The sequence below is a fragment of the Antechinus flavipes genome, chromosome 1, assembly GCF_016432865.1.
Source record: "Antechinus flavipes isolate AdamAnt ecotype Samford, QLD, Australia chromosome 1, AdamAnt_v2, whole genome shotgun sequence".
Taxonomy (NCBI): domain Eukaryota; kingdom Metazoa; phylum Chordata; class Mammalia; order Dasyuromorphia; family Dasyuridae; genus Antechinus; species Antechinus flavipes.
Genome location: NC_067398.1, coordinates 345,899,206 through 345,924,120, shown reverse-complemented (window position 1 = coordinate 345,924,120; position 24,915 = coordinate 345,899,206). Strand labels below are relative to the sequence as shown.

The 24,915-nt window shown below is 34.7% G+C and overlaps 1 protein-coding gene across 1 annotated transcript in view; it reads right to left on the bottom strand.

Moving 5' to 3' along the window:
* Positions 1-880: 880 nt before the first annotated feature.
* The window catches only part of PDZD2 (PDZ domain containing 2), a 61,148-nt gene continuing 37,113 nt past the window's right edge, over positions 881-24,915 (bottom strand). The window contains exons 9-13 of the mRNA XM_051969550.1: positions 22,551-22,668; positions 13,247-13,348; positions 8,533-8,803; positions 7,061-7,195; positions 881-4,228 (exon numbers count right to left, since the gene is read on the bottom strand). Coding sequence (XP_051825510.1) covers positions 4,062-4,228; positions 7,061-7,195; positions 8,533-8,803; positions 13,247-13,348; positions 22,551-22,668 — 793 coding nt within the window. The 3' untranslated portion in view covers positions 881-4,061. The remainder of the gene's footprint in view (positions 4,229-7,060; positions 7,196-8,532; positions 8,804-13,246; positions 13,349-22,550; positions 22,669-24,915) is intronic.

The window sequence follows — 24,915 nt, the reverse complement described above, 5'->3', positions numbered from 1 at the left end:
TTTTTCTCACAGTTTGGACTTAAAGGGAAATGAATTGGATAAAGGGATCATTTTATCTGGGAGAAAAGAAGGGGGTAGAATGACATGATAGCTATTGGTGTAGTGGATAGAGCACTGAGCCTGAAGATAGGAACACCAGGATTCAAATCCAACTTCTGGCACTTTGTAGCTGTGTGACCCTAAGTAACCTCTGTTAATCTTAATCTTAATGTCTATTTTAACCTTAACCTTGAAAAGATATTATCTGATTAGAACAGTAAGGGACTCTTCTTAAGACAGAAAAGCTTTCAAGATGGCACAAAATATATATGAATGATGATGATCATGAAATCTGCAATATCAAGTGAAGGATAGGGAAGTTGTTTGGGAGGATTTTCCTGCCACTTAATACATCATACAGGCAGTTCTGTTTACTCTTTGACACCACTAAGTTTCACAGGGATTTAGAATGAGACCTAGCAAATTAATTGGTTAGATTTTATGTGAGCTTTTAGACAAAAACTTCTATTTCTTTGAGCCTCAGTTTTCTTCTCTGCAAAAAGGGGAGAGCAGTAATTTATGTTCTTTCCTCAGAGTTGTGTGAGATTCTGTATATATGCATTACATTATAAATTGCTTTTAACATTAGTCATTATGAGCAATGAATGTCTCCTTTTAAAAAATTACTTAAGAGAAAAAATATTTTAAGATATTCTTATTTCAGATTTTAGTTGAAAATTGCCTCCAGGTTTGTCTTCATTGTTGATTGATTGATTAGTATTTATTATATGTGATTTAGTTATTTATGTTAGTGATAATTTTTGGAACACTATGCCAGTTGTTTGTGCTTAATCAATACTTATTACATTGTCTAGAAAGAAGTGATTCAGAAACTGCTAAATGAAACAAGTCTAAGAGTGTTTATTTGAAAATTACTTTAAAAGCCCATGTTTACAGAGATGCAGATTTACATAGCCTAGAGAAAAAAGCAAGTGTTTTAAAAAATGTACAGTCTATTTACTATCATTGCACTCACATTTTAATATACAAGGCATTTTATTTTATATAAATAAAGTGTAAATGTACAACATCATACAACAAGTATGGTATAAATTCAGTCAAACACATAATATTGAAATAGATTGGGTTCCATTTACACCTACCCATTCACTTTTACTTCACTTTTTTGCAAAATATTTTCATGGTTACATTTTACATGCCCTAACACACATTATCTGCTATAGGTTCTCTGTGAATGACTAATTTGTGGAAAAAAGACAAAACCCAACAGTTTTAGTGGGACATCATCATTAGTGTGCATTTAAAAAAGAGAAGGATCTGGAGGGGTTCATCTGAAACACATATTCTACAAGACCCTTGAATACATTAAAAAAAACTTTTCTATTGCCAAGTCCAATCCAGTCTTACCTTTTGCATCATCCCTCCTTCCGAGTACAAGAGAGCTAAGCTAGGAGCTCTTTCCAGTGACATTTTAATGTTGATGCCTGGGCTAGTAAACAAGCTTTTTTTTTTTTTTTTTCCAGCTCCCAAGTATAAGGAGTTAGGAAGTCTCAGAAAAGACTACATGCTCTTTCTAATCTAGCTGATATACAGACCCAAATCTTTATATCATTGTGGGTGACTCAACCACCAACAAAATTTTTCTTTTTAAAAAAATAGCTCACATTTCAAGTTTTCAAAATCTTGTCCATCTTATTTGGCCAATCAGTACAACAGAAGGCAAGGAGTTATTTCTACTTATTTTAGTGGTCATTTGAAAGATACTGATACCAACTGACTCTAATGAGTATAAGGAGAAAAGCCTCTCTGGTGGCTTTGATTCTCTGCATGCTATGTGGTAATGAAATGAAATAATCACTTGATTCCATTGAACATGTGGTCACCCTCCTTCCCCCTCAGAAGCCATCCTCTCTTCCTAGATGAGAAGTCAGAGAACCAAAATTTCTCTCAAATTTGAGAAAGGTAATTGTAAATGTTAGGTGGACCTGGAATGCCTGGAAAATCAGTATATATCAACCAGGTAGGCTGAAGGATTCAACAGGCTTCTTTGGAATGTAATGCTTTCTAAATTGCTTTCTCTGTCCAAAGAATTAAGCTTTCATATTAGTCAAATTTAGTGACAGTGACAACTCTATCGATATCCTGGTTTTTGAGCTCACATTCATTGAGAAGAGTGAGATTGATAGAATATGTATTCTACAATATTTATGAAGGTTTATCAGTTTAGCCTGGAAAATGACATGTCTTCATGTTCACTGCCTTTATCCCTGTGGGAGGAATATCAATTTAAATTCAATCGTCAACCCTATTTTATCTGAGAACATCAGCCTTGCCAACAAATATGCATCCACCACACTTAAAAGAATTATATGATAAAATTATTAAAGGGGCTATAAATTGATAAAAAATTATCAATGGCAATAACACAGAGATTTTAACTATATGATAGTTACCCCTTTATCTGAAAAGAATGATCTGTATTTTTCATTATCTCCTTGCTTCCTGTTGTTCTTATTGATTGAATGAGATGGGGAAAGTTTTGCAAACTTCAAATATGAGCTATTTGAAAAAATAAAATAAAGTTTTTGGTATTGGTGATGGTGATTGAGTACAGTGATGAAGAGATTTGAGCTTACACAAAAGTTGGAAATGACAGAATGAGACTCCAACTCCTTTATACTTGAAGTCTAGAAGCATTTACACATTTCAAAGATAAAGAAGCAGATAAGGATTCCAAAATTATCAAGAAAGGGTTCTTTTTTATTCAAAGATGATCAATAAATATCTTCCCCAACCAATTTTGGTGGGAGAAATGGGCACACACCAAAGGGGAATGGAGTTCCTTCAGACTGTCATATATTTTAAGAGGATAAGCCATAAAGAGAGGATTCTAACCAAAACCAAAACCAAAGGGTTAGGGCCAAAACAGTATTCCGTAGGATACCATCACCTTTGGCAAAAATGATACACATTTGTAAAAGTACTGTGATAGAAAGGGCAACAAGAACATTACCCACAGTGTGAGATGGGATCTAGTATTTAGAAATATTAATTTCCTAAAACACCAAAAAGAAAAAAAATTCCTTAATACAATTTAGAGTCCCCAGATGAAATTTAATTTACAGTACATATGGATAAATCTGTGGACAGTGAGACATATTTGATGATTAAAAATTAAAGCCAATTGAAACAAAGGCCCAAAACTTAGTGACAGTGACAACTACTTACTCGTGTCTTGATTTTCAAAGTGTGACATTCATTGAGAAGAATGAGATTGATAGAATGTATATTTCACAATACTTGTGAAAGCTTATCAATTTAGCCTGGGAAATGACATGTCTTCAGAAAGAATTTATCTCACTATCCTTAGCCCTCTGGGAGGACATGTTGAGCAGTTTCCTCATTTTTGTTTTTTTCAGTTTTAGGGAATTCCTGAGCTCAGCCACATGAGTAACTATTTTAAAACCTTTTCTTCAGGTAATATTTACAAACCTGGCAGCTTTCCATGTACCCAATACATCCTGTTAATCTTATCTACAAAATGATATATAATCCTATAATCCTTTTCATTTTGTCTCTGAAGATGTGTGTTTCAGTTTCCTCTATTACTCTAAAAGAATTGGAAGCTAGTGTGTATTCTATTCACTGTGACAGAAAATGACAATGATATGGACACAATCTAAAATCTTGTTTTGTTGTGATAGTAAGCAAAAATTGATATCCCTCACAAGAAAACTCTGTTTCAAGGCCAGGGACAGCCATACAACTGAAAGTGATTTTCCCAGCTAAGAATGCTTCATGTGACAGGGATCCCAGAGTCCAATTTCATCGCCTTGCAATACCCCAAAACATTAGAGTTTTTATACCTTTCCAAATTCTAGGAAGGTCCGAGGATTCTTCTCAAAAGACCATCTGTGCACGCTTCACTGGTCCATGCCAAAGTGGCTCTTGGCTGTTTAAGGATTTCATTCAACTGCTACAGTCACTTTGAAACAAAATGAAGGAAAGGGGAGATACTGGAGAAAGTTCTTTGTGGATAATCTCACGAGCCACAATATGGCTCAAACTGCTGTTCTGTGCTTCCTAATTAATAATTGCACAGGCCCCTCTGGGACAGATTTAATCATGTTCCAGGCATCATAGTGCATGAGCCCTGTCAGTGACTTTCCATTAATGGCAAGAATTTCATCTCCAGCTTCAACTGTCCCAGCTTGTTCTGCAGTACCACCTATGGGTAAGAAAGAACAAGGAGTGCTGAGTAAGGACCCTGAAGAATTAGAAAGCCCCCACTCCCAGACTTTGAAAACTGAGTAACTAATTTCTCACCCTGGGAGTGAAATAGATTTCTTCCTTACTTCTGAATGCCCCAACAGCAAATTTATAAACTTGGGTACAAATGAAACTGAGCTGGGGCTTATCCTGAGTAAGAGGTAATTTGCTTTTATTCAGTGTTCATTAAATAAATCAAAGTCCAAAAAATGAGGTTGGACAGGAGAAGGAAATTTAAGAAACTTAAAGGTTTTCGCTAGAAACCATGATGGTGAACAGAAAACATTTTGAAGGATCGCATACTCAATTTCTGAAACTGACCACTTAAGATCAAAAGACCATGAATAACTGACATTTGAACATCAAAAAATATCAATGAGATGATAGAAATATTTCTTGGTCTGATGTAGAAATAAAACATTTATACTCAACTTCTAAAACTGAAAAATCTTTATTTGTGACAGAAGTAGAATTTTTTTAATTAATTAAAAATCCCAAAGGACATCTTACTCTGGTAATTTAGTCAATAAATGTCAAGGGCAGTATTTCATTCATGAGGCCAAAAACTACTTTATGGGAAAGCCAATATACCAGTGAACTGGCTGTATTCTATTGGCATACTTTTAAGGAATGTGGATCCAAAGACCCAAACCATATTACCTATAGCCAAAGAGGGGAGAGGCATTTATGTAACATGGTGGACACAGCACTGGACCTAGAGTCAAGTAAGCCTGACATTAAATTCAGCCTCTATTAATAGAGATTGGGAACTATGGATATAGAATATTGCACAAACCATCACATTTGGTTGATGTGTCATTTAGTTTTGTTGAATTATTTCTTTTCCTTTTTCTTAAAAAAATGTTTTTTACCCCTGAGGTAGGGCAAAGAAAATGGAAATGAAGTTGATATAAGCAAAATAAATATATCAATAAAATTTATTTTCAATAGTACCTATTCATTTTTAAAAAATAAATGTATCACAAATTTCTATTTTTATTAAAAATTTTCTATTATATAGAACAGATATAATAATTATGAATTGTTTTTATTTCATAATAAAATAAATCTTTTATTTATTTAAATTTTGTTTAATAAACTTTTTTGATATCTTTTGCTAAATTGCCTAAATTTCTCTCTGTTCTTTTACCTACTCTCCCAAGGACTTCTCTCTTTTATTTAATAACTTTCAAAATGATCAGAAAAAGAAAGAAGTAAAAAAACAAGAAAATTGAAATCTAACAAACATACAATGAATGTTCCATACCTCTGGAATCCCCACTTCTGTAAATTAGTAAAGGCAGATATTGTCTCATATCTCTTTAGAATCAAATTTGTTTTTGTAGTTTGGTAACATTTTTGGTAGTTCTTTTTAAAAAAATTATATTGTCATAGTCATTATGTATACTTTTCCTGGTTCTGCTTACTTCACAATACATCAGTTCGTGCAGGTTTTTCCATGCTTCTCTGTATTCAGTGTGGAATTGTGCAATTTCTTAAAGTAATATTCCATTATATCTGGAATACCACAGTTTGTTTAGGTATTTCTTAATCAGTGGGCTTCTACTGTTTTTCCCCAAAGTTTTTCTGCCACCACAGAAAGTGCTGAGGTATATGTATATGTACAAGTATATATTTATATGTATGTATATCTCACTTATATTTAAAGTTCATATTTATGAACTAGCAGTTAAAAAATCTATATAGTTTGTCCATTTACTAGCTGTATGATCTTAAGTAAATCATTTCATTGCTTTGAGCCTTAGTTTTTCTATCTGCTGAAAGGGAACAATACTTGACTTCTTTACTCAAGTTGTGTGAGATTATAATTATATAACTCTAAACAAATATTAAAGGGGCAAAGTCATCGACCAAAAAAAAAAACTAAGAACAACAATTTTTTTGGACACACAGAGTGAGTAAGTGGTAATTTTAAAGAGGAGATAGTAGAAGTTTATATATACTTCAAGTTCTGCAGATCATTTTACATGTTACCTCATTTTATCCTCATTACAAACCTGAGAGTTAAATTACTTGAGATATCATTATCCCCATTATACAGATGAGAAAACTGAAGTTCACTGACATTGAGAGAGAGATGATTATGATCACAAAAGGTGCAAAATGGCGAGGGCAGGATTGGAAAACAAATCTAGCGAATTAGCCAATTTCCCAATTACTAGATTCAACCTAATTCCCATAGGGCTCCCAATTTCCAGTTGATTTATAATCTTTTTATTGCTATAATAATACTAATTTAATGATACTAATGATTAGCATTTGATTTCCAAATATATAAGGTTTTTATCCTCCAGAGTCATTATTCTGAGAAGTAGATGAGGAAACTAAGGCATAGGAAAAATGATTTCTTCAGTATCACACAAAAACTGTGATTAAGTATGGATTTGGACTTAGATCTTCCTGACTATTGCTATCTATCTATATATAAAAAAGGCTCACTCAAGAAGCTGATATGAAACTTTGTCAAGCTCCAACAGTGCTCTTCAAAAGCACTTTTGTCCATTCGAAGGCTAGGACTAGAAATAAGGCTCCTTTAACAGGTACCTTCCTTTTTCTTAGACCAGCATGCCTAACTTTAGTTGAAATAAGAAAGGTACATTCAGTATCCAGTTAGGTATTTAACCCTCAGGGCTTTTAGAGAACACAGCATTTTTACAGTAGTAAATTTTGTTATTAATACCTGGCCTCTCTCAGATGACATGGAAACTTTTAGATCCAGAAACCAAGCTGCACATCCCAGAAAATGTAGTAGGTTTTCCAGGTACAGTACCTTTAAAGACTCTTTTTATTAGCAAGGGTCGATCTCCAGCCACAGATGCTTTTCCTCCATCAAGACTGAAGCCTAGTCCAGCAGAGGTCTTCAGTAACTCAACACACACTGCGTCATTCAGCTCTGCCTGTTTGCCTACTCCCCCCAAAGCCAGAAAAGTGGTATTAGAGCACTGTCTGTGTTAATTCTCTCACAGTTATGCCAAGATCTCAGAAACAAGAACTCTGACATACAGTTAAAAATTCTTATCAGTCTCTGGGATCCCTAGCATTACCTCTGACCAGGAAAGATAGCTATGTTCCTAAGAGCATTTTTAGAGAGAAGTAGCAGCAGGGTTTGGTAATCTCCATACAAAACTATCTGGGAATGAGTATTATTACTAAGATGACAATCTTCTTAGACAAATTTCCCAAGGAATAGCAAAGTATAGTGAACATACATATTGCATTCAGAGGCAAGGAGATTCTCATCCTGACTCAGACATTTACTAGCTGTGTTGTTCTGGAGAAGTACCTTCCCTCTCTGAGTCCCAATTTCCTCATATGTAAGTTTGTGAGTTTTAGTTTCCTCATCCTAATAACATCCATCTCCCATGGTGGTTGTGAAGATCAAATGAAATAAAATGTAAAGCACTTTGCAAACCTTAAAATGCTATAGCAATGCCACTATTATTAGTAATAGTTGTAATAATTGTGATTATTAGTAACAATAATCATAACCTCTGACATTTGATCAATACCTTAAAAGTTTTAAAAACATTTAATAGATCCTCTCTCTCAATTAAGCCTACAACCATATTACAGGTCTTAGTCTTAGACTGAGATCCAATTATATTCCCACAGAGACATCAAGGCACCTTCAATGAGATCAAAAATCTAGTCACTTATCGCTATCCCTATTATTTAAGGGGACGAGATTTTCGACATTGGAGTATGAGACTTGAGGATATAGACTGAGACCTCTGGAGGCTTGCATCATTGGACAGAGACTCCAGGGCATTTGTTTCTGGAGATGCCATCAAGGAGAAACAACAGAATAGAGCAATATAATGAGGAACTCACCTGGGGTGCAGTTTGAGAGTTTATGATGGAGGAAGAAACATTCTATTCGAAAGTTTCCTATTTTAACTAATGGCTTAGCCTAAGTAGGTGCTAATTTCAGTTGTTTCTAATGTTGATGAAATAAAAGTGATGTTAAGGTTCTTTAAGTTTTGGCATCTTGGGTAAAAATCTGTCACCCTGCTATATAGGTAGGACTTCGAAACATCAGAAAAACATTTATTTCAGAAAATATTTAAATAAGTTGGTAAAAAGTCATATTGAATCTCGGCATTTATCTTTGGAGAACTTAAAATCATCTCTAGTTATAATATTGATTTTCAAAGGAAGAGAAAAACAGTCAAATCATACTCCAGTCAATTCCCCTTCCATTTCCCAGTTTCCTGCTCTCTGGTTCTAGAGACGACATCTCACCTATTCCAGGTTCCAGGTTAACATTCTTTTTGAACATAGACATCTTTCCACTTGCAGAAGTGGGATCTTGCCTGGCAGTGCCCCTCTCCTGGTCTTTTACTTTTTTGATAACAATAACAGCATCTTTGTGCATCTTTGCTTGGTGGAGGGCATTCAAAACATCTCCATGGATGGACCCAGCCAATGAGGTGCCATTAATGGACAAAAGGAGATCTCCTCGGTGGATGCTCCCTTCCTGAGAAGCCACTCCCTGAGAAAACACTCTATGAACCTGTATAAATGAAGGGAAAGCAAACAAATTAATGTTTTGGTTTTTTTGAAAAACATAGTAACTTGATATTTATTTTAAATGATCAAGGACCACATTTTTTAAATCCAGTATTTATTAGGCAAATAATAAATATATAACCTTTTATGATTTTCTCAGCTGCTAGTGTCCCACTCCCCAAATATCATCATTTGCAATGAGTAAATACTTATTGATTGTAGAGACAGAATTTTATATATCTTGCTAACTTGAACACATACACTCCATTTTCCCCTAATGATCTCAAATAATTTTTTAAAAGTCATTATTATTTTGGCAAGAAGTTTGGGTTGCTTTACTAAATGAAAGTGAGCCAAAAATTCTTTTTAGAATGTACCTTATTACCCTACCCCAGAATCTGTATGTAAATAAAAACCCTTTGACCAAATTCTCCTAAATCCTTTGGCTGTTGTAAGAAGGCTGTATGCCTTCAGTAAGTTTGATTGATATGAAACAATAACAGTTCATATGCAGCTAGGCAGATAGAATTCTGAAGTCTTTATAAGATCTGAATTGAAATGTAGCCTCAAATATCGAACTAGCTGTGTGATCCTGTCACTTCTGTTTCCTCAGTTTTTTCATCTGCAACATGGAGAAATTAACAGCATCTACTTAGCAGGGTTGTTAAAAAGTTCAAATGAGATAACTATGTAAAGGGCTATACAGATGTTAGCTCTTACTACTTTTAATTAACTATGTAATATTTTGAAGTTTGCAAAGATCTTTATGTATATTGTCTCATCTGATCCTTAGGACAGCCCTCCAAAGTAGGTATTGCAGGAATTATTGTTCCCATTTTACTGTATAAAACTCAGATGAGTAAAGTGACTTGCTCATAGTTTGAAAATTATTTGGTGGCAGCAATAGGATTTGAACTCAGACCCCCCCTATTCTAAATCATAGGTTCATAGATTTAAAGTCAGAAGGAAACTTGGAGCGCATTTAATTCAGTTCCTTCATTTTAAAACAGAAGGAACTGAGAAGGGGAGTGACAAAAGACATACTGATGATAAGTTGATCCTTTCACACTATTCCAGAATCCCAGAGAAAAGTTAGGACTTTTCCTCTCCTTCCATTTATTTTGCCTCTGAATATATCACCCCTCTCTGCTTTTCTATGAGTGAACAAATAGCCTAAAAAAAAAATGAAAATTCCTGCAAGGATTTTTCTACATAAACACAAAACTGATTTCATAAGTGCAAAATAAAAGCACATCAGTTTCTAGGACACAGGGTAGAGAGATGAAAAAAGTATTAAAAGGAGCTCTGCAAATATTATGGGCAACACCACTGATACCTACTGAAACTTAGTTATCAAGTCAATAATTAATTATCAATGAAGAGTACCTTAATGTCAATGTGTTTTTTAAAATATTATCCAAATTAATTCCTTCTCTACTCCTTTTCATCTCAAAATCTTTTGACTAGCTGCCCCCATCCCATCCCAGGACACACTCACATTCTCACACTCTCTCACTCTCTGTTTTTCTCTCTCTCTTTCTCCTTCTTTCCTTCTCTCTCTCTCTCTCCCCCTTTTCCTTTTCTTGGATAAGACCCTCTCTGTATTCCTGATTGTATTCCTTCCTATTTTCTCAAACAGATTCTTCAATCATCCCTCTGTCCTTGGAATATTCTCTTATCACTGGCTCATCAAACCTAGTGAAGTCTGCTTCTGACTTTGTCACGTGACTGAAACAACTGAGTCAAATTTAATGGTGTTATATATTGGATTTAACATATTTAATGTATTAGATTACCTGCCATCTAGGGGAGGGGGTGGAGGGAAGGGAAAATTTGAAACAGAAGGTTTTGCAAGGGTCAATGTTGAAAAATTACCCATGCATATTTTGTAAATAAAAAGCTTTAATAAAAAAATTATCTCAGGACCAAAAAAAAAATTAATGGATCTATCTGTTTCATTTGAAACTTTTGACCACCATCCCCTCTTAGATGCTCTCTCCTTTGTGAGTTTTAGGATACTGTTCTCCTCAGGATCTCCTCTCACCTGTCCAGCATCTTTTTTTTTTTCTATTATAGCTTTTTCATTTACAAGATACATGCATAGATAATTTTTCAGCATTGACAACTACAAAACCTTTTGTTCCAACTTTTCCCCTCCTTCCCTCTACCCCTTCTCCCAGATGGCAGGTTGACCAATGCATGTTAAATATGTTAAAGTATAAGTTAAATATGTATACATGTCCATACAGTTATTTTGCTGTACAAAAAGAATCGGACTTTGAAATAGTGTACAATTAGCCTGTGAAAGAAATAAAAAAATGCAGGTTGTCCAGCATCTTCTCAGTCTTTTTCGCTGAATTATAGTCCACATCATGTCTCCCAACAGTTCATGTCCTGTGGGCTCTTTCCTAGGCCTCCTATTCTTCTTTCTTTTCTTCTCTCTTTTCTCTGTCTCTCACCTAATCACATGCCCTGGGTTAATTATCACGTCAATGTTGGTGCATCTCAGATCTGCATTTCTACTTCTAGTCTTTCCCTTACATTTCAATCTTGTACCACTAATTGCCTATTGGTTATGTCAAATTGGATGTTCCTGAGATATCTCAAATACCTCTAAACTTTCCTATTTCCGTTGAAAACACCACTATTCTTTTAGGTCAAAGCTTTTAAAACTTTTCCCACTTTTTCCCTTTTTACCCTTTCTACATGACTCTTGATATATAAGTATATAAAGTAGGTATACAAATAAAGCATTTACTGATAATCATAATTTTCCAAGTCCCACATTCAATTATGAGATCCCATATAGAGTTGTGAACCACAGTTTAAGAAGTTGTGGTCTAGGTTATAACATTGGTGTTATTCTCTTTTCAATATCCAGTCAGGTGCCAAATTTTATTTTTTCTATTTCCATAGTATTTTTAGATTTAAATTCTTTTCTCTATTACTAGCTATGCTTTTATTTCAGGTCCTTCTCATTCTACTTGGTCTTTCTGCTTCAAGTCTCTCTCCATACCAGTCCCTCTTCCCCAATGCTGCCATTGTCATTCACTCTTACTCAAACTCTAATGGTTCCCTATTCTTCACACATGACACTCCATCTCCTATTCCATACCTTACACTGGGGTCCTCCTTGCCTGGATGCTCTTTCTCCTTCTTCTGTCTCACAGAATCCTGCTCCTTAAGATTTAGCTTGGACATTTTTTGCATTGTTTTTCCTTATCCCTTGGAATGTTAGTATCTTCCCTTCCTCCCAAACTACCTTGCATTTAAGTTCTTGCACTGATTTGTGTTTGCTCTCTTCATATTTGTCCTACATATGCTTGTACATGTCATTGTCTCACTAAATAGCATGGATGTTCATTATAAGTAGAGATTGTTTCAGTTATTTGTAGACTTGGCAACTTGCACAGTGCCTATGACCTACTAGGCATTTAATGTTTGCTAACCAATAAAAAGCATATCACTTGTCTCCTCAGTAGTGCAGGCTCCAATGTTTCATTTTATATACTGCTAGTAAAAACCATATTATTAAAATTTTTTTGAGCTCCAAATCCCCTGACAAGGCCAACAATACAATATTGGTTATGTTTGTGAAATCATGCAAAAACATTTCTATATTAGACATATAAACAAAAAAAGCAAGAAAAAAGTGATAAAACTCTTTTGGTTTGCACTCAAGAATTCATCAGTTCTCTTTCTGGAGCTGTACAGCATTTTTCATCATATATCCTTTGGAATTGCTTTGATAAGAGTAAGTCTTTCACAGTTTATCATCATTATGATATTGCTGTTACTGTTTACAGTGATCTCCTGGATCTGCTCACTTCACTGCATCAGATCATTTATGTCTTCACATGGTTATCTGAAACCATCCCCTTCCCATTTTTTATAGCACATTCACACTCCATCACAATCATATACTATAGCTTGTTCTGTCATTTCCCTGTTGAGGGACATCCCCCCAATTTCCAATTGTATGCCACCACAAAAAGAGCTGCTATAAATATTTTTGCACATGTGGATCCTTTTCTTTTTTCTTTGATCTCCTTGGGATAAAAATGTAGTAGTTATAATGCTGGGTCAAATGGTATACACAGAAAAACTGGTAGTGTTTTTCTTTCTTTCTTTCTTTCTTTCTTTTTTTTTTTTGCTGAGGCAATTGGGGTTAAGTGACCTGCCCAGGATCACACAGGTAGGAAGTGTCAAGTGTCTGAGAGCAGATTTGAACTCAAGGTCCTTACGGAGGATCTTAAGTCAGGTTTTCCTGACTTAAGGGCTAGTGCTCTATCCACTGTGTTACCCAGTTGCCCCCCAAACTGGTAGTTTTTAAAGTACATTATGATTCATATTGTCATGAAATGAGTGCTGACAAGTAAACAATCGATCCAAATTTTAGATGACTGGCAAGCAGTTTTTCTGGGGTAAATGTGAGATCATCACTTACAGTAATTGATTTCTGCTCCAAATCTACTCCACCTGCCACACTGAATCCCAGACCTGAGCCACTTTCTTTATTCAAAACCACAAAGAAAATATCTTCTTTATTCTAATAAAAGAGAAACAGAAATAAATGTTATTTTCCTTCTTCATACCAAGACAAAATAAAATGATGTAAACAAGTCACTTTTGGAGAACAGACTTATTTATTTTGGGCTTTTCACACACTCCCAGTGATCTAGACTCTGCAGGGGTCCTCAAACTTTTTAAATAGGAGGCCAGTTCACTGTCCCTCAGACTGTTGGAGTGCCGGACTATAGTAAAAACAAAAACTTTGTTTTGTGAGCCTTTAAATAAAGAAAGTTGATAAGCCCTGAGGGGAAACGTGCTCAGCTGCCGCATCTGGCCCGTGGGCTGCAGTTTGAGGACCCCTGATCTAGAGTATCAAAAAAGAGTTCATGGGCTTAGAGTCAGAACCTAGGGATTCAAAACTTTCTTCTGCTATGATATTTATACAAGCTATATAGTTCTGGGTATATCTCAGTATTAATATCAGTTGGCACAAATGGCTATTTAATTTAGTGATTTCAAAGGGTTGGTTTTTTTTTTTTTTCATGAGGAAAATACTTTGTAAACTTTAAGGTTTCTATCTGTCTAGGTTTGGGCAGCTTAAAAAGCACTTTCATATCCCTTATCTCAGTTCATCCTCTAAACCATTCTGAAGAAGAGAGAGATGTCATTATCAGCCCCACTTTGCAGAAGGGAACACTGAGGCCTGGAACTGAAAATTTCTAAGTTTTCTGTTGTCCCTAATTTTCTTTCTTTTAATCATATTTTTTTAAGTTCCCATACTCTACTGATCTGATAAGAAAAAGTTGGTATAAACAGAGAAAAGGGGATCCCATGGAATTGATGGTTAAACTGTATTTTATACTCTACCCTACTGATGGAATGTACATGTATCTGGAAAATTCCATGGGTACTAAGAACAAGCAATGAACTACTGCCCAGAGCAGGGTGTGCTATGCAGGTTTAACACTCAAAACATGAAAATCTCATAGCAGTAGAAGGATGTTAACTAGACCTCCTGCTGAGTCTTGGGAGCCAAACAGCCATCTCCAGTCATACATACCTGTGGCTAACCTTCAACCTAACACTGTGCCAGGAGCTGTCAAAACTAATATACCACGATCATCTCATTAGAAATAAGATTTCCACAGAGACTGGAGTTGAGTCCATTTATCTTTATATAACCTGCAATATTAGTTCCATCTAAGAAAATCAGGAAGTCTGCAAATGGGCAGTTCTAATCCCAATACTTCCAAGGTAATAAAACTTCACAGGAGTCTTAGTAATATTTTTTTCCAAAAAGAATGCCAATGAAAGCTATCCCTTCCCAATGACACTTCTTTTCCTACCCGTCTCTACTCTTAGCACAGCAGCAGAGAAAGGCAAAAGGAATTCAAATATTTGGCTATTTCTGGAAAAAAAAAAACCCAAAAAAACTTCATTTTGTATTCTGGACCTGCTGGGAGGCAGAAAGCATGTTTCACAATCAGTTATGATTGTCATCAGTTTTTTATTACTGATGAACTTAAGTCAGGTAATGAAACAATAACTTTTTCTTATACTTAAAATCTTGCTGGAAGCAGCAAGGTGGCTAAATAAAGCATCTGGAGTAAGAAGATCTGAGCTCAAATTTGACCTTAGACAATTACTAGCTGGGTGACCTTGGAGAGGTCACTTAACCCTGTTTGCCTTAACTCACTGAGAAGGAAATGCCAAACCACTCCAGTATCTTTGCCAGGAAAACAGTGGATAGCATTTTCCACTGGGTCACAAAGTTAGAAACTGAACACCAAACAGCCACAACAGCCCACAACCACAACCACAACCTCTTGCTGACTTCGAGAATGACTCTGATTTGCTCTCTATGCTTACTGAGATTTCTAGGCCCAGAGAGGATATGGCTATACCCCCTGCCGAGATAGAACAAGACAAAAATGGACATCAAAACACTATCAAGCGTAGGATTTTTCAAAGATGAAAGAAAAACAGTGGTGGTGGAGAGCTGAGCCATGACTGTCTCCCTCACTAGCTGTGCTTTGTGCCAAGTGTTGCCTTGTTTCCACTGGCCCCAGGGCCATCTGCTCAGTGCAGGTGCTGGGATGGCAGAGATAGACCTTGCAGGAGCAATCCTACTTGTTTGCTGTGATCATAAGAATTCATAGTGGTAGCAAACCCTACCAAGAGTTAACTGCTTTTGTCTAGCTCCTCTTCATAGGGAGACTAGACATTAATAATTAAGTCACTAAAGTTTCAGGACATTCTTTTTCCTGTATAGCACCTAGAAGGCTGAAGATAAAGGAGGTTGATTCTAGCCTTAAAGAGAAGAGGCTGAATCCACGGACAGGATATGTGGTCTGTGTTGTTAATTTAATAGTTCTGTTTTTTGCTATGCATTAATCAATCTAATAAAATTATACATTTAAATCATGACCTTAAATGAAGATGGATAAATGAAGGAACAGGAAGGAGCATGGCCAGGTAGGTGGGGATAGAGCCAGAAACGACTGACATATTCCTCAAATAAGAACTCAAGAAGTTTAAGAGTTATATAGCAGCAGATGATTGACAACCCTCTTGATTTCTGCGTATTTATAAAACCATAGCTTTTATTCTTGTATAAATGACATCCTAAGGGCTTGGAGAAGCTAGAGATTAAGGGAGACAGTATGTAGTAAGAGGAGGAGGAATCATAATAGCAAAAATAGAATGAAGCAATTCTCTTGAATTGCAGATTGACTGCCAATATGCATTAGTAGGGAAATTATATATATCATATAGAATCTAGTGCAATCTCTTGAACATAGATATTTCTGGATTCACTTAAAAACAGCATCCATCACAGTATGCATCCTGTTGATATTCATTTTGTTTTTTTCAAATTGTAAACTTACCAGTTGTTATATACAATTATTTCATGTACATTACACAATAAGAAATTAAAATAACAGCTAAGCTCCATTAGCTCATGAAACCTAAAACCACTCCTATAGATAATAGAGGGTCAAGTGACACAAAACTACTTATGACCCAAGCAAAGTTCTAAAGAAGTGAAACTATAAAATGGTTAAAATGAAAAGTTAATTATGCACTGATTTTTCTGTTTACTGAAGTTATTCAGGAAAACTGGAGATGCTGTAAGGCTTAAAATTACTGTTTTTCAGATGTCATTTAACAAATTATCAATTCAGGTTCAGTCCTCAAATTGATCAATAAAAATATCCTCTACTGATGATTTGCAGTCATCACTTTGAAGACAATGAGTGGACATGCTGGGAGAGAAGAGCTGCTCTGTACTGCAAATACAACATTCCTCTAGGACTCTGGGGATGGCATTTATTTCAGAGTAATAGCATTTATTTTCTTCTTTGTTTTTTTTTTCCATTTTGCTTATTCTTCTCTCTAATCTTTACCTCATTAAATAAAATCCCTCTCTTGTGACAAATAAGTATAATCAAGTAAAACAAGAAAACAACATTTACTATTGTTGGAAATCAGGGCATACTAAAAGTAAGCAATTTCAGATTCGAAAGAAATTCATTAAAATACCAAGACTGCTTCCTTTCATTGTTATTTGTTCTTTCCCTTCACATTATTATAGTCACTGACCATATTGTTTTTCTGTTTACTTTACCCTATATATGTCTTCATATAATTCCCCATGACTTTCTAAATTTTTGTCCATCATTTGTTATGATATAATTATATTTCATTACATTCATATGCCACAATTTGTTTAGCAATTCCCTAAACAATGGGCATCTTTTTTGTTTCTAGTTCTTTATTATCATAAAAAAATTTTTGCTATGAACATTTTGATATGGAGCCTTTCCATTTTTTACCACACTGGGAAATATGCTTAAAAATAGGATCTCTGGATCAAAAGGTGTGGACTTTTTAGTCAGGTTTCTACTATAATTCCAAACTGATTTTCAGAATGTTCAGATCATTTGATAACTCTACCAACAGTGTATTAGTATGTTTACTTTCTGTAGCTCATTCAACATTGGCAACTTCCATCTTTGTCATCTTTGTTAATCTGCTGTGTATGAAGTAAAATTTAAGAGCTATTTTTATTTCCAGACCTGATTTGTAATGACAGAGCCAATGTATGAGTTTACAGCATCTTGAAAGCTTTTTGAAAAAAAGGAATGTCTTCTTTATTAACTTCAGTGGTGTCTACAGATATTTTACAGCAGCAGCAGGGTGAAGGAGGAGTGCACTGTAGGACTCAAGGTGTACACGCAAATGAAAATGTAATTTATCTCCATTAAATGGATTTCTGAAAGGTTGAATCTATATTGAATCATTGTAAAAGGGTCTTTGCTTAGTAAGGTTTACAAGAACTGTTTTATAAAATAGTGAAGCCCATTTCAATAAGAAAAATTATACCTCATTTATTTGCAAGTTTGGATTTCTACACCATCCATGTCCTCATAACATCCTACATCTCTATACATAATCCAGCAAAGTTTATGGTCTAATAAACATAAAAGTTGTTGAGATTATATACTAGTATATGCCAAGGAAATTTTGTATTTAACAGATCTTGTCACTTTTACTCTCCCCTCAAACTCCATCATATGTATTATTTGATCTCTGTAATTAATAAGACTAATAAAAGCTGACATATTGCTTTACAGTTTCCAAAGTACTTTATAGAATTTCATCTGATTCATAATTAACCCAGCGAGGTAGGCAGTATGGGCTTTAATTTTTAGATAAAATAATTCATGTCCAAGCCCTGGCTTTTGCTATCAAGCTGGAAAGGGTCTGATGGGCTTCAGAACACAGTATTTCTGTCATCCCCGGACCAGCTCAGCTAATTTATTTTTTTTTAAACTTAATTTTCAGTTCCAAATTCTTTAATTTCCCACTCACCCATCCACTCATAGAGGTGCAAAACAAATTGACCACATTAGTCATGTCCAAAAAAGAAAAGAAAATATGCTTTGATCCACACTCTGAGTCCATCCCTTCTCTATCTGAAGGTGAATACCATGTTTCATCATGAGTCCTTTGGAATTATGGTTAGTCACCATGCCGATCTGAGTTCCTAAATCTTTCCAAGTCAATCAAGTTTAAAATATTGTCTCTCCTAGTTTTATTCACTTATTTTATTCACTTTATTCACTTCCCTTTGTATTACTTCATACAAGTATTCCTTTCTGAAACTTTTCACAATTTCTTACAGCACAATAATATTCCAAGTATCATATTCATATATCATATCTTGTTCAACCATTTTGCAACTGATGAATATTAACTGTTTCTAATTCATTGCTACCACCAACCCCGCCCCCCCAAAACCAAAACCCAAAACACTGCTTTAAATATTTTTTTGAACACATGGGTTATTTTCTTTTTTGTTCAATACTTCTTTGAAGTATAGATCCAACAGCAATATCATTAGGTCAAAGGATGCTCAGAGCTTAATAGCTTTTTGGGCATAGTTCCAAATTGTTTTCCAAAATAGTTGAAATAGACCACAGCTTCATCAATAGCCCATTAAAGTACCTATTTCCCCCATTCCCCCGAGTCAAATTCATAATAATAAAAATCATTCCTCATTTCATAAATGGTCAAAGGATATGAGCAGTTTTGCCTTGAAGCGTTGAAGTGTTTGATATCAAACATCACAAATTTATATACATTTTAAAAATGTATACTGAGGCTGCAAAGTAAAGCGATATTTCCTTCTAATACAAAAGTATGAGTTAGGTCAGAGATTTAATCTCTTCTTAATTTCAGTCTAATCCATCAAGAAAAAAATCACATGCTCTTATTGTTAAAAACTCTATCTCTTGTGCTTGCAATAGAATTCTGACAGTTCCCAGGGAGGTAGCTACACTCTTTTTTTTTTTTTTTTTTAACTCTGTATCTAAGAGACAGCATGAAGTAATCCAATGAGTATTAGACTTGAGCCACAGAAAGCCCAGGTCCAATCTCAATTTTTGAATAAAAGATTGGCTTCAATTAATCTAAGCAGGGGTTCTCAATCTGAGGATTTATGGATGTTTGTGAACAAATATCAGGGGCTGAAAATTACATATGTATTTCAAATTATATATTTGTAATCTTATATATTTTATTTTACATATTTAAAAACATCATAGAGAGAAGGTGAGAAAGGAGATCATGACAGAAAAAAGTCAAGAAACACCCTACATATAAAGAATAGATACTAAAATGCTTCAAGAAACACTATGATAACATTTGGTTTTCATAAGAGCTTACAACAACTTGAATTAAATGACAAGAGAGACTCTTATTTACAAAAAGAACAGGATTTCTGTCTTCAAGTAAAAGTTGGAGAAGATTCATTTAGTGGCTGCAGAAGGGAGGATCAGGATCAATGGGTAGACTTTAGAGGATAGATATTTCACCTAAAACATAGAGTAGAACATTTAGGCTCTTCAAAAAATGCAACAGGTTGTCTTGAGAGATAGTGAACTACTCAGGCACTAGAACTGTTCAAGCTAGATGACTTCCCACTTTTCCTTTAGAGGATCATCATGCTGGTCCTATTTCCTTTTTGGGTATGCACTCAAGTCTTTGTCCTAGACCATGTCCTTTTCTTTACTCTTACTCTGTGATGGATTCAACTACCATTTTCCTATAGATATCCTCCATATTTACTAGCTAGCTTCCGCTCTTGAGTTCAGTAACTGTATTTCATGTGCAAAATGACCAAAACTGAACTTACCTTTCCTCTTAAAACATATCCTTTCTTTTAACTTTTTGTCAGGAGCATCCAAATCCTTATAGTAACCAGGCTTGAAATCTTGGAGTCATCCTTGAATTTTCCTTCTCATTTTCTCCCCTTCGTATCTAATTAGTTGCCACATCTTGTTCACTTTATCCTCCAAAACATCTCCATCTCTCTGCTTATCTGGTCACCATGCTAGTGCAGATCCTTACCCCCTTTGTCTTGATTAGGATAATAGCTGTTTGGTTTCCGAGGGCATCCAAAGTCTTCCCTCTATTCTCCACCAATATATTCCTTCCATAACCCCTACAATTTTCAAATGTGATATCCCTGCTATACACAATTACCAAAGTGATATTTCTAAAGTGCAAGTCTAACTGTATCATTCCTTTCTTTCAGAAACTTTAGGGGCTCCTTATTGCTACTGAGCTCAAAGCAGGAAATGACCATTTATTCAGTGTATTACATACCAGGCACTGTGCATTTCACAAATATTATCTTTTTTGATTCTCCCCACACTTCTGCGTGCTCTTAATTTCCCATTTTATGTTTGAAGAAAACGAAGTAGATAAAGGCTAAGTGTCTTAACCAGTCACAAACTAGTAAGTGTCTGAGGCTGAACTTGAACTCAGGTCTTCCTAACTCCAGGCCTGGCATTCTGTCCACTATGTACTTACTTGCTAAATACAAGCTCTTATATTTGTTACTTAAAATCTTTACATGCTGGTCTTGAACTTTGAATTTTCCAGGGCAATTACATGTTATTCTTCTGTCCTATTCAAGATGGGAATAGCTAAATGGACATGGCATTTGAAGATGATTGAGTTATAGCTGTTCATACATCTATAACTTAAGAGTTGTTAAGTAAAAAGTAGAACTGGAGAGAGTGCCAGAACTGAAAGAATAAGAATGGAGAAAAGCTATGGAGATTCTGAATAAGGGCTGCTAACTAGTGATGCTCCTTCTAGAGAACCCTGTGGACCTAGGAGAAGAGGGATCTACATGGCCACAGAAATAGCAACATTTAGAGACTGAGGGAAGCAATGAAGGAACTGCTGGACATTGGGAATAATTCTGGGTCAAAGTCTCTGGAGAGAAGAAGTGTTTTTGGACCAAGCAGGTCTTGGAGTCTTAAGGACCAGCCTAAGAATTAATGTGGAGAAGAGCAAGAAATAAAGCCATGATATAGAGAAGCTATGAAGTATGTGAACTGGGCCAGCTCAAAGCAGCTGATTCTGTTGACCCTCAGATCTTTTCTCTTTCAGGATGCATCAATCACAGTTTAACAGTATAAGTCTGGAAAACTTAAAGAAGTCTCTGGGTGAATTGGTAAAGGGGTCAATTTTCTGCTAATCCCTCCTATATAGAGGACTGTATCTATTCCTGAATAAAATGGAGATCAATCAGCAAGAGAAAAATTTTTTTGCTTTTCAACACCTTGGGTGGGAAGAGAGTTTTGTGTGCATTGTTTTTTTCTGTCAGGTGAAATAAAGGCTATTCAGTATTTGATATATTATTAGTCTGAATACTTGGAACTCAGGATTCTTTTACCATTTTTTTGTAGAAACTTAGATACAAACTACTAGGATTTTTCCAAGGAAAACCATAGCTGGGGCAGGAGCCAAATGATATGATTTTTGGAAAGCCTTCTATGATAGAATCCAGTGAATATATACCCAGTGTTTTAGAAACAAAAAGACTTTTGTGTAGCTTAAAGTTAATGTAATAAGGATCATACACTAAAAATCATTTATCATACTCATAATATAACATCTTAGGCCCTGAGCCATATCCTTTTGACTGTTACTTTAAATATAATTTCAATTACTTTGTCAATTTGGTTTCCAAGTGTACAATGGAAGGGGAGGGCAACTACCAAAGGGGTTGATATAATGATAACAACAAAGTAAAGCAATTAGTAGGATAGAGTAATTGAGGACTATTTAAGGGTAGGGACAAATAGACTGCAATAACCTAAATGGTCTCTAAGATTTCTACTATATTGCAGTATAAGTCAGTAATTGATTAATGATTCTGAGTCATAAGACGTTCAACTACCTTTAAGCTTGGGAAAGATTTTCATCAAGAATCTACCATGCATTATGCTATTTTTATGAACCTGTGATTTCACTGGGATTGGGAACATTGAGGACAGGAAACTCCCTCGACTACAAGAGATCAGCACATGCAGCTGAACATCACAGAGAGTTGCCTAGATTTCTCAAAGTTTAAGTCCCAGGGTCCCATTGCTAGTATGTCTCAGAGATAAGACTTGCATCTGTGTCTTCATGACTCTTAAGGCTGATTTGTTATTTATTATAGCCTGCTACCTTTACTCTAAAAGTGTAGCTGTTTAACAAATACTTTGTTGAATGGATGAATGAAAATTATAAAAAATAAATGAAATTTTGGGACTCAGGTAAATTTAAGGTAGCTGGAAAATTATTTTCTGTGGAATAACTATTCTCTACCACTGTATCATCTACCCTCATTCCTCAATATCTGTTAAAGGTCACATTACTGGAATTTTTCTTACCTCTGTTTGTACTTTGGCTTCTTGAATCAGGCTCAAGATATCAGATTTTGAACCCACTGATGACAAAACAGACTGTAATTTTTGCTGGTCCAAACATGAGATTGAAAGTTGATCCAAACTAAGATGGAAAAAACAGATTTAAAGATGTGACATTGAACAAAACATTTACTCTCACTTTAGTTAAATTTTCTTTCTTATAAAGTGGCATTTTCTCATTTTCATAAATCCTAAAGAGCAGAGAAAGAGGGATCCTTTACTCCTTTTTTTTTTTTTTTTAATGCCAAAAGATTATTCTGAACTGTGTGGAGAGAGAATATTCCTTGGATTACTCTCCTGCCTTAAAACTCAGTTATTTAGGGTTTCATTGTTCCCATACTACTAATCTTTTTTCCCCAGGGTGTTAGGAGTGCCCCCTTTTAAAAAATACATTTTATTGATATATTTTTAAAAGATTTTACATTTTGCCTCTTTCCTCCCTCTCCAGAGCTTGCCATTATCAAAAAGTTTTTTTTTTTTAAAAGGGAACTAAAAGAACTTAGCAAAAATAAGATGTCAAAAAAAAAATCTGATGCTACATGCAATTTTCCGTATCTAGATTCTCCCATCTCTTTAAAGCAAGCTGAAGTATCTTCCCATTTTTATTGTTTGGTGCCGACCTTGACCATTAAGATTTTGCAACATTTAGATTCTATTTTGTTGTTGCTGCTTTTTTCACTTAGATTTTTTGTAGTTATTATGTATATTGGGTTTTCTCCCCTGATTCTGCTTATTTCCATGCTTTTCTAAATTAATTATACTCATGGTTTCTTATAAAATAGCAATATTCTCTGATTTGTTTAGTTACTTTTCTATCTACTTTGTTTCCAGCTATTTGTTCCTGCAAAAAAATTATGCTGTAAATATTTTGGTATGTATGGGGACTTATTTTCTTGGGATATGTTCCTAGCAGAAGAATTTCTGAATCAAAGAATATAGCCACTTCCTTCATATAATTCCAAAATGCTTTCCAGAATGGTTGGATACATTGGTAGTATTTCTACAAACCTCCAACACTGACTTTTCTGTCATCTCTAACAATTTTTGGAGCTTTATTTAATATGGTTGTTGATCATTTGAATTTCTTCTTTTGAAAACTGTTTATTTCCTTTGACCATTGACATATGGCAAAATGGCTTTTGTTCTTATATATTTTGGTTAATTGTCTATACATCTTGGCATCAGATTCTCATCAGATATATAGAATTTTCCCTCTAGAATACTAATTCCCTTCCTCTTCTTGTTGCATTAATTTTGTTCATGTGAAACCTTTTCAATTTCAATTTCAATATCAAACTTATTTATATCTCTCTTATCATCACCTCTTTCCTTTGGTTCGGAACTCACTTTCTTGCTATAACTGTGACAACTAGATAATCTAGTTAACATCTAATCTTTTTGTGTTGTGATTTTTAGTATTCATAGCATGTATAGGTTTAGAATTTATTGTAGTTTATTCTCTAAGGTTAGTTTATGTCTGATTTTTACCAGACTGCTTTTTGATTTTGTCAGTAATTTAAGTCAAAAGGTAAGCCCTTTCCTAGGTATTTTATTTTGGGGGCTTTATTGAATCCTGAATTATTGAGCAAAAATATTTCGAATAGTTCCTTTATTCTGTTTCATTGATCTATCATCTTTTCTGTTTTATAACCAGTTATCAGATAATTTTAATGATTACTGCCTTTAGAGTTTTGGAAATGCTATTTCCCCTTCATTCTTACTTTTTTCCTTATTTCTCTTGATATTCTAGATCTTTTCTTCTTCCAAATGAATTTTGTTATTGTTTTGTCCAGCTTTGTAAAATGTTCCAGTGGTAATTTGTATAGTATTAATTCTATCAATTAATTTCAGGAGCATCATCATGTTTGTTATACTAGCACAGAAATTGCCAAAAGTATGGACTCTCCCAAGTTAAATAGTGTTTTGTAATTATACATATAAAAGCACTGAGGATGCTTTGGCAGAACAAATCCCCAAGTAGTTTATGCATTTTGTAGTTATTTTGAATAGAATTTTTCTTTTTATTATTATCTCCTCAATTGTCATTACTATAGAAATGCTTTTGATTTTTATGCATTTATTTTCTTAATTTGTAACTTCATTGAGGCTATTAATCATCTCAATTAGTTTTTTTGTTGATTTGTTAGACTATTTTAACTACTCCATCATAGGCATACAGATATGAATAAGAATTGTGATTTCATTGATTAGGGAGCTTCCTAATGAGGAAAAATCCCTTTACCAATGCAGATTCTCATATTTTACTCTGACTTAGAGAGTAGCCCAGAACATTCATAGTTTAAATGACTGGCCCTGTATCAGTAGCAGA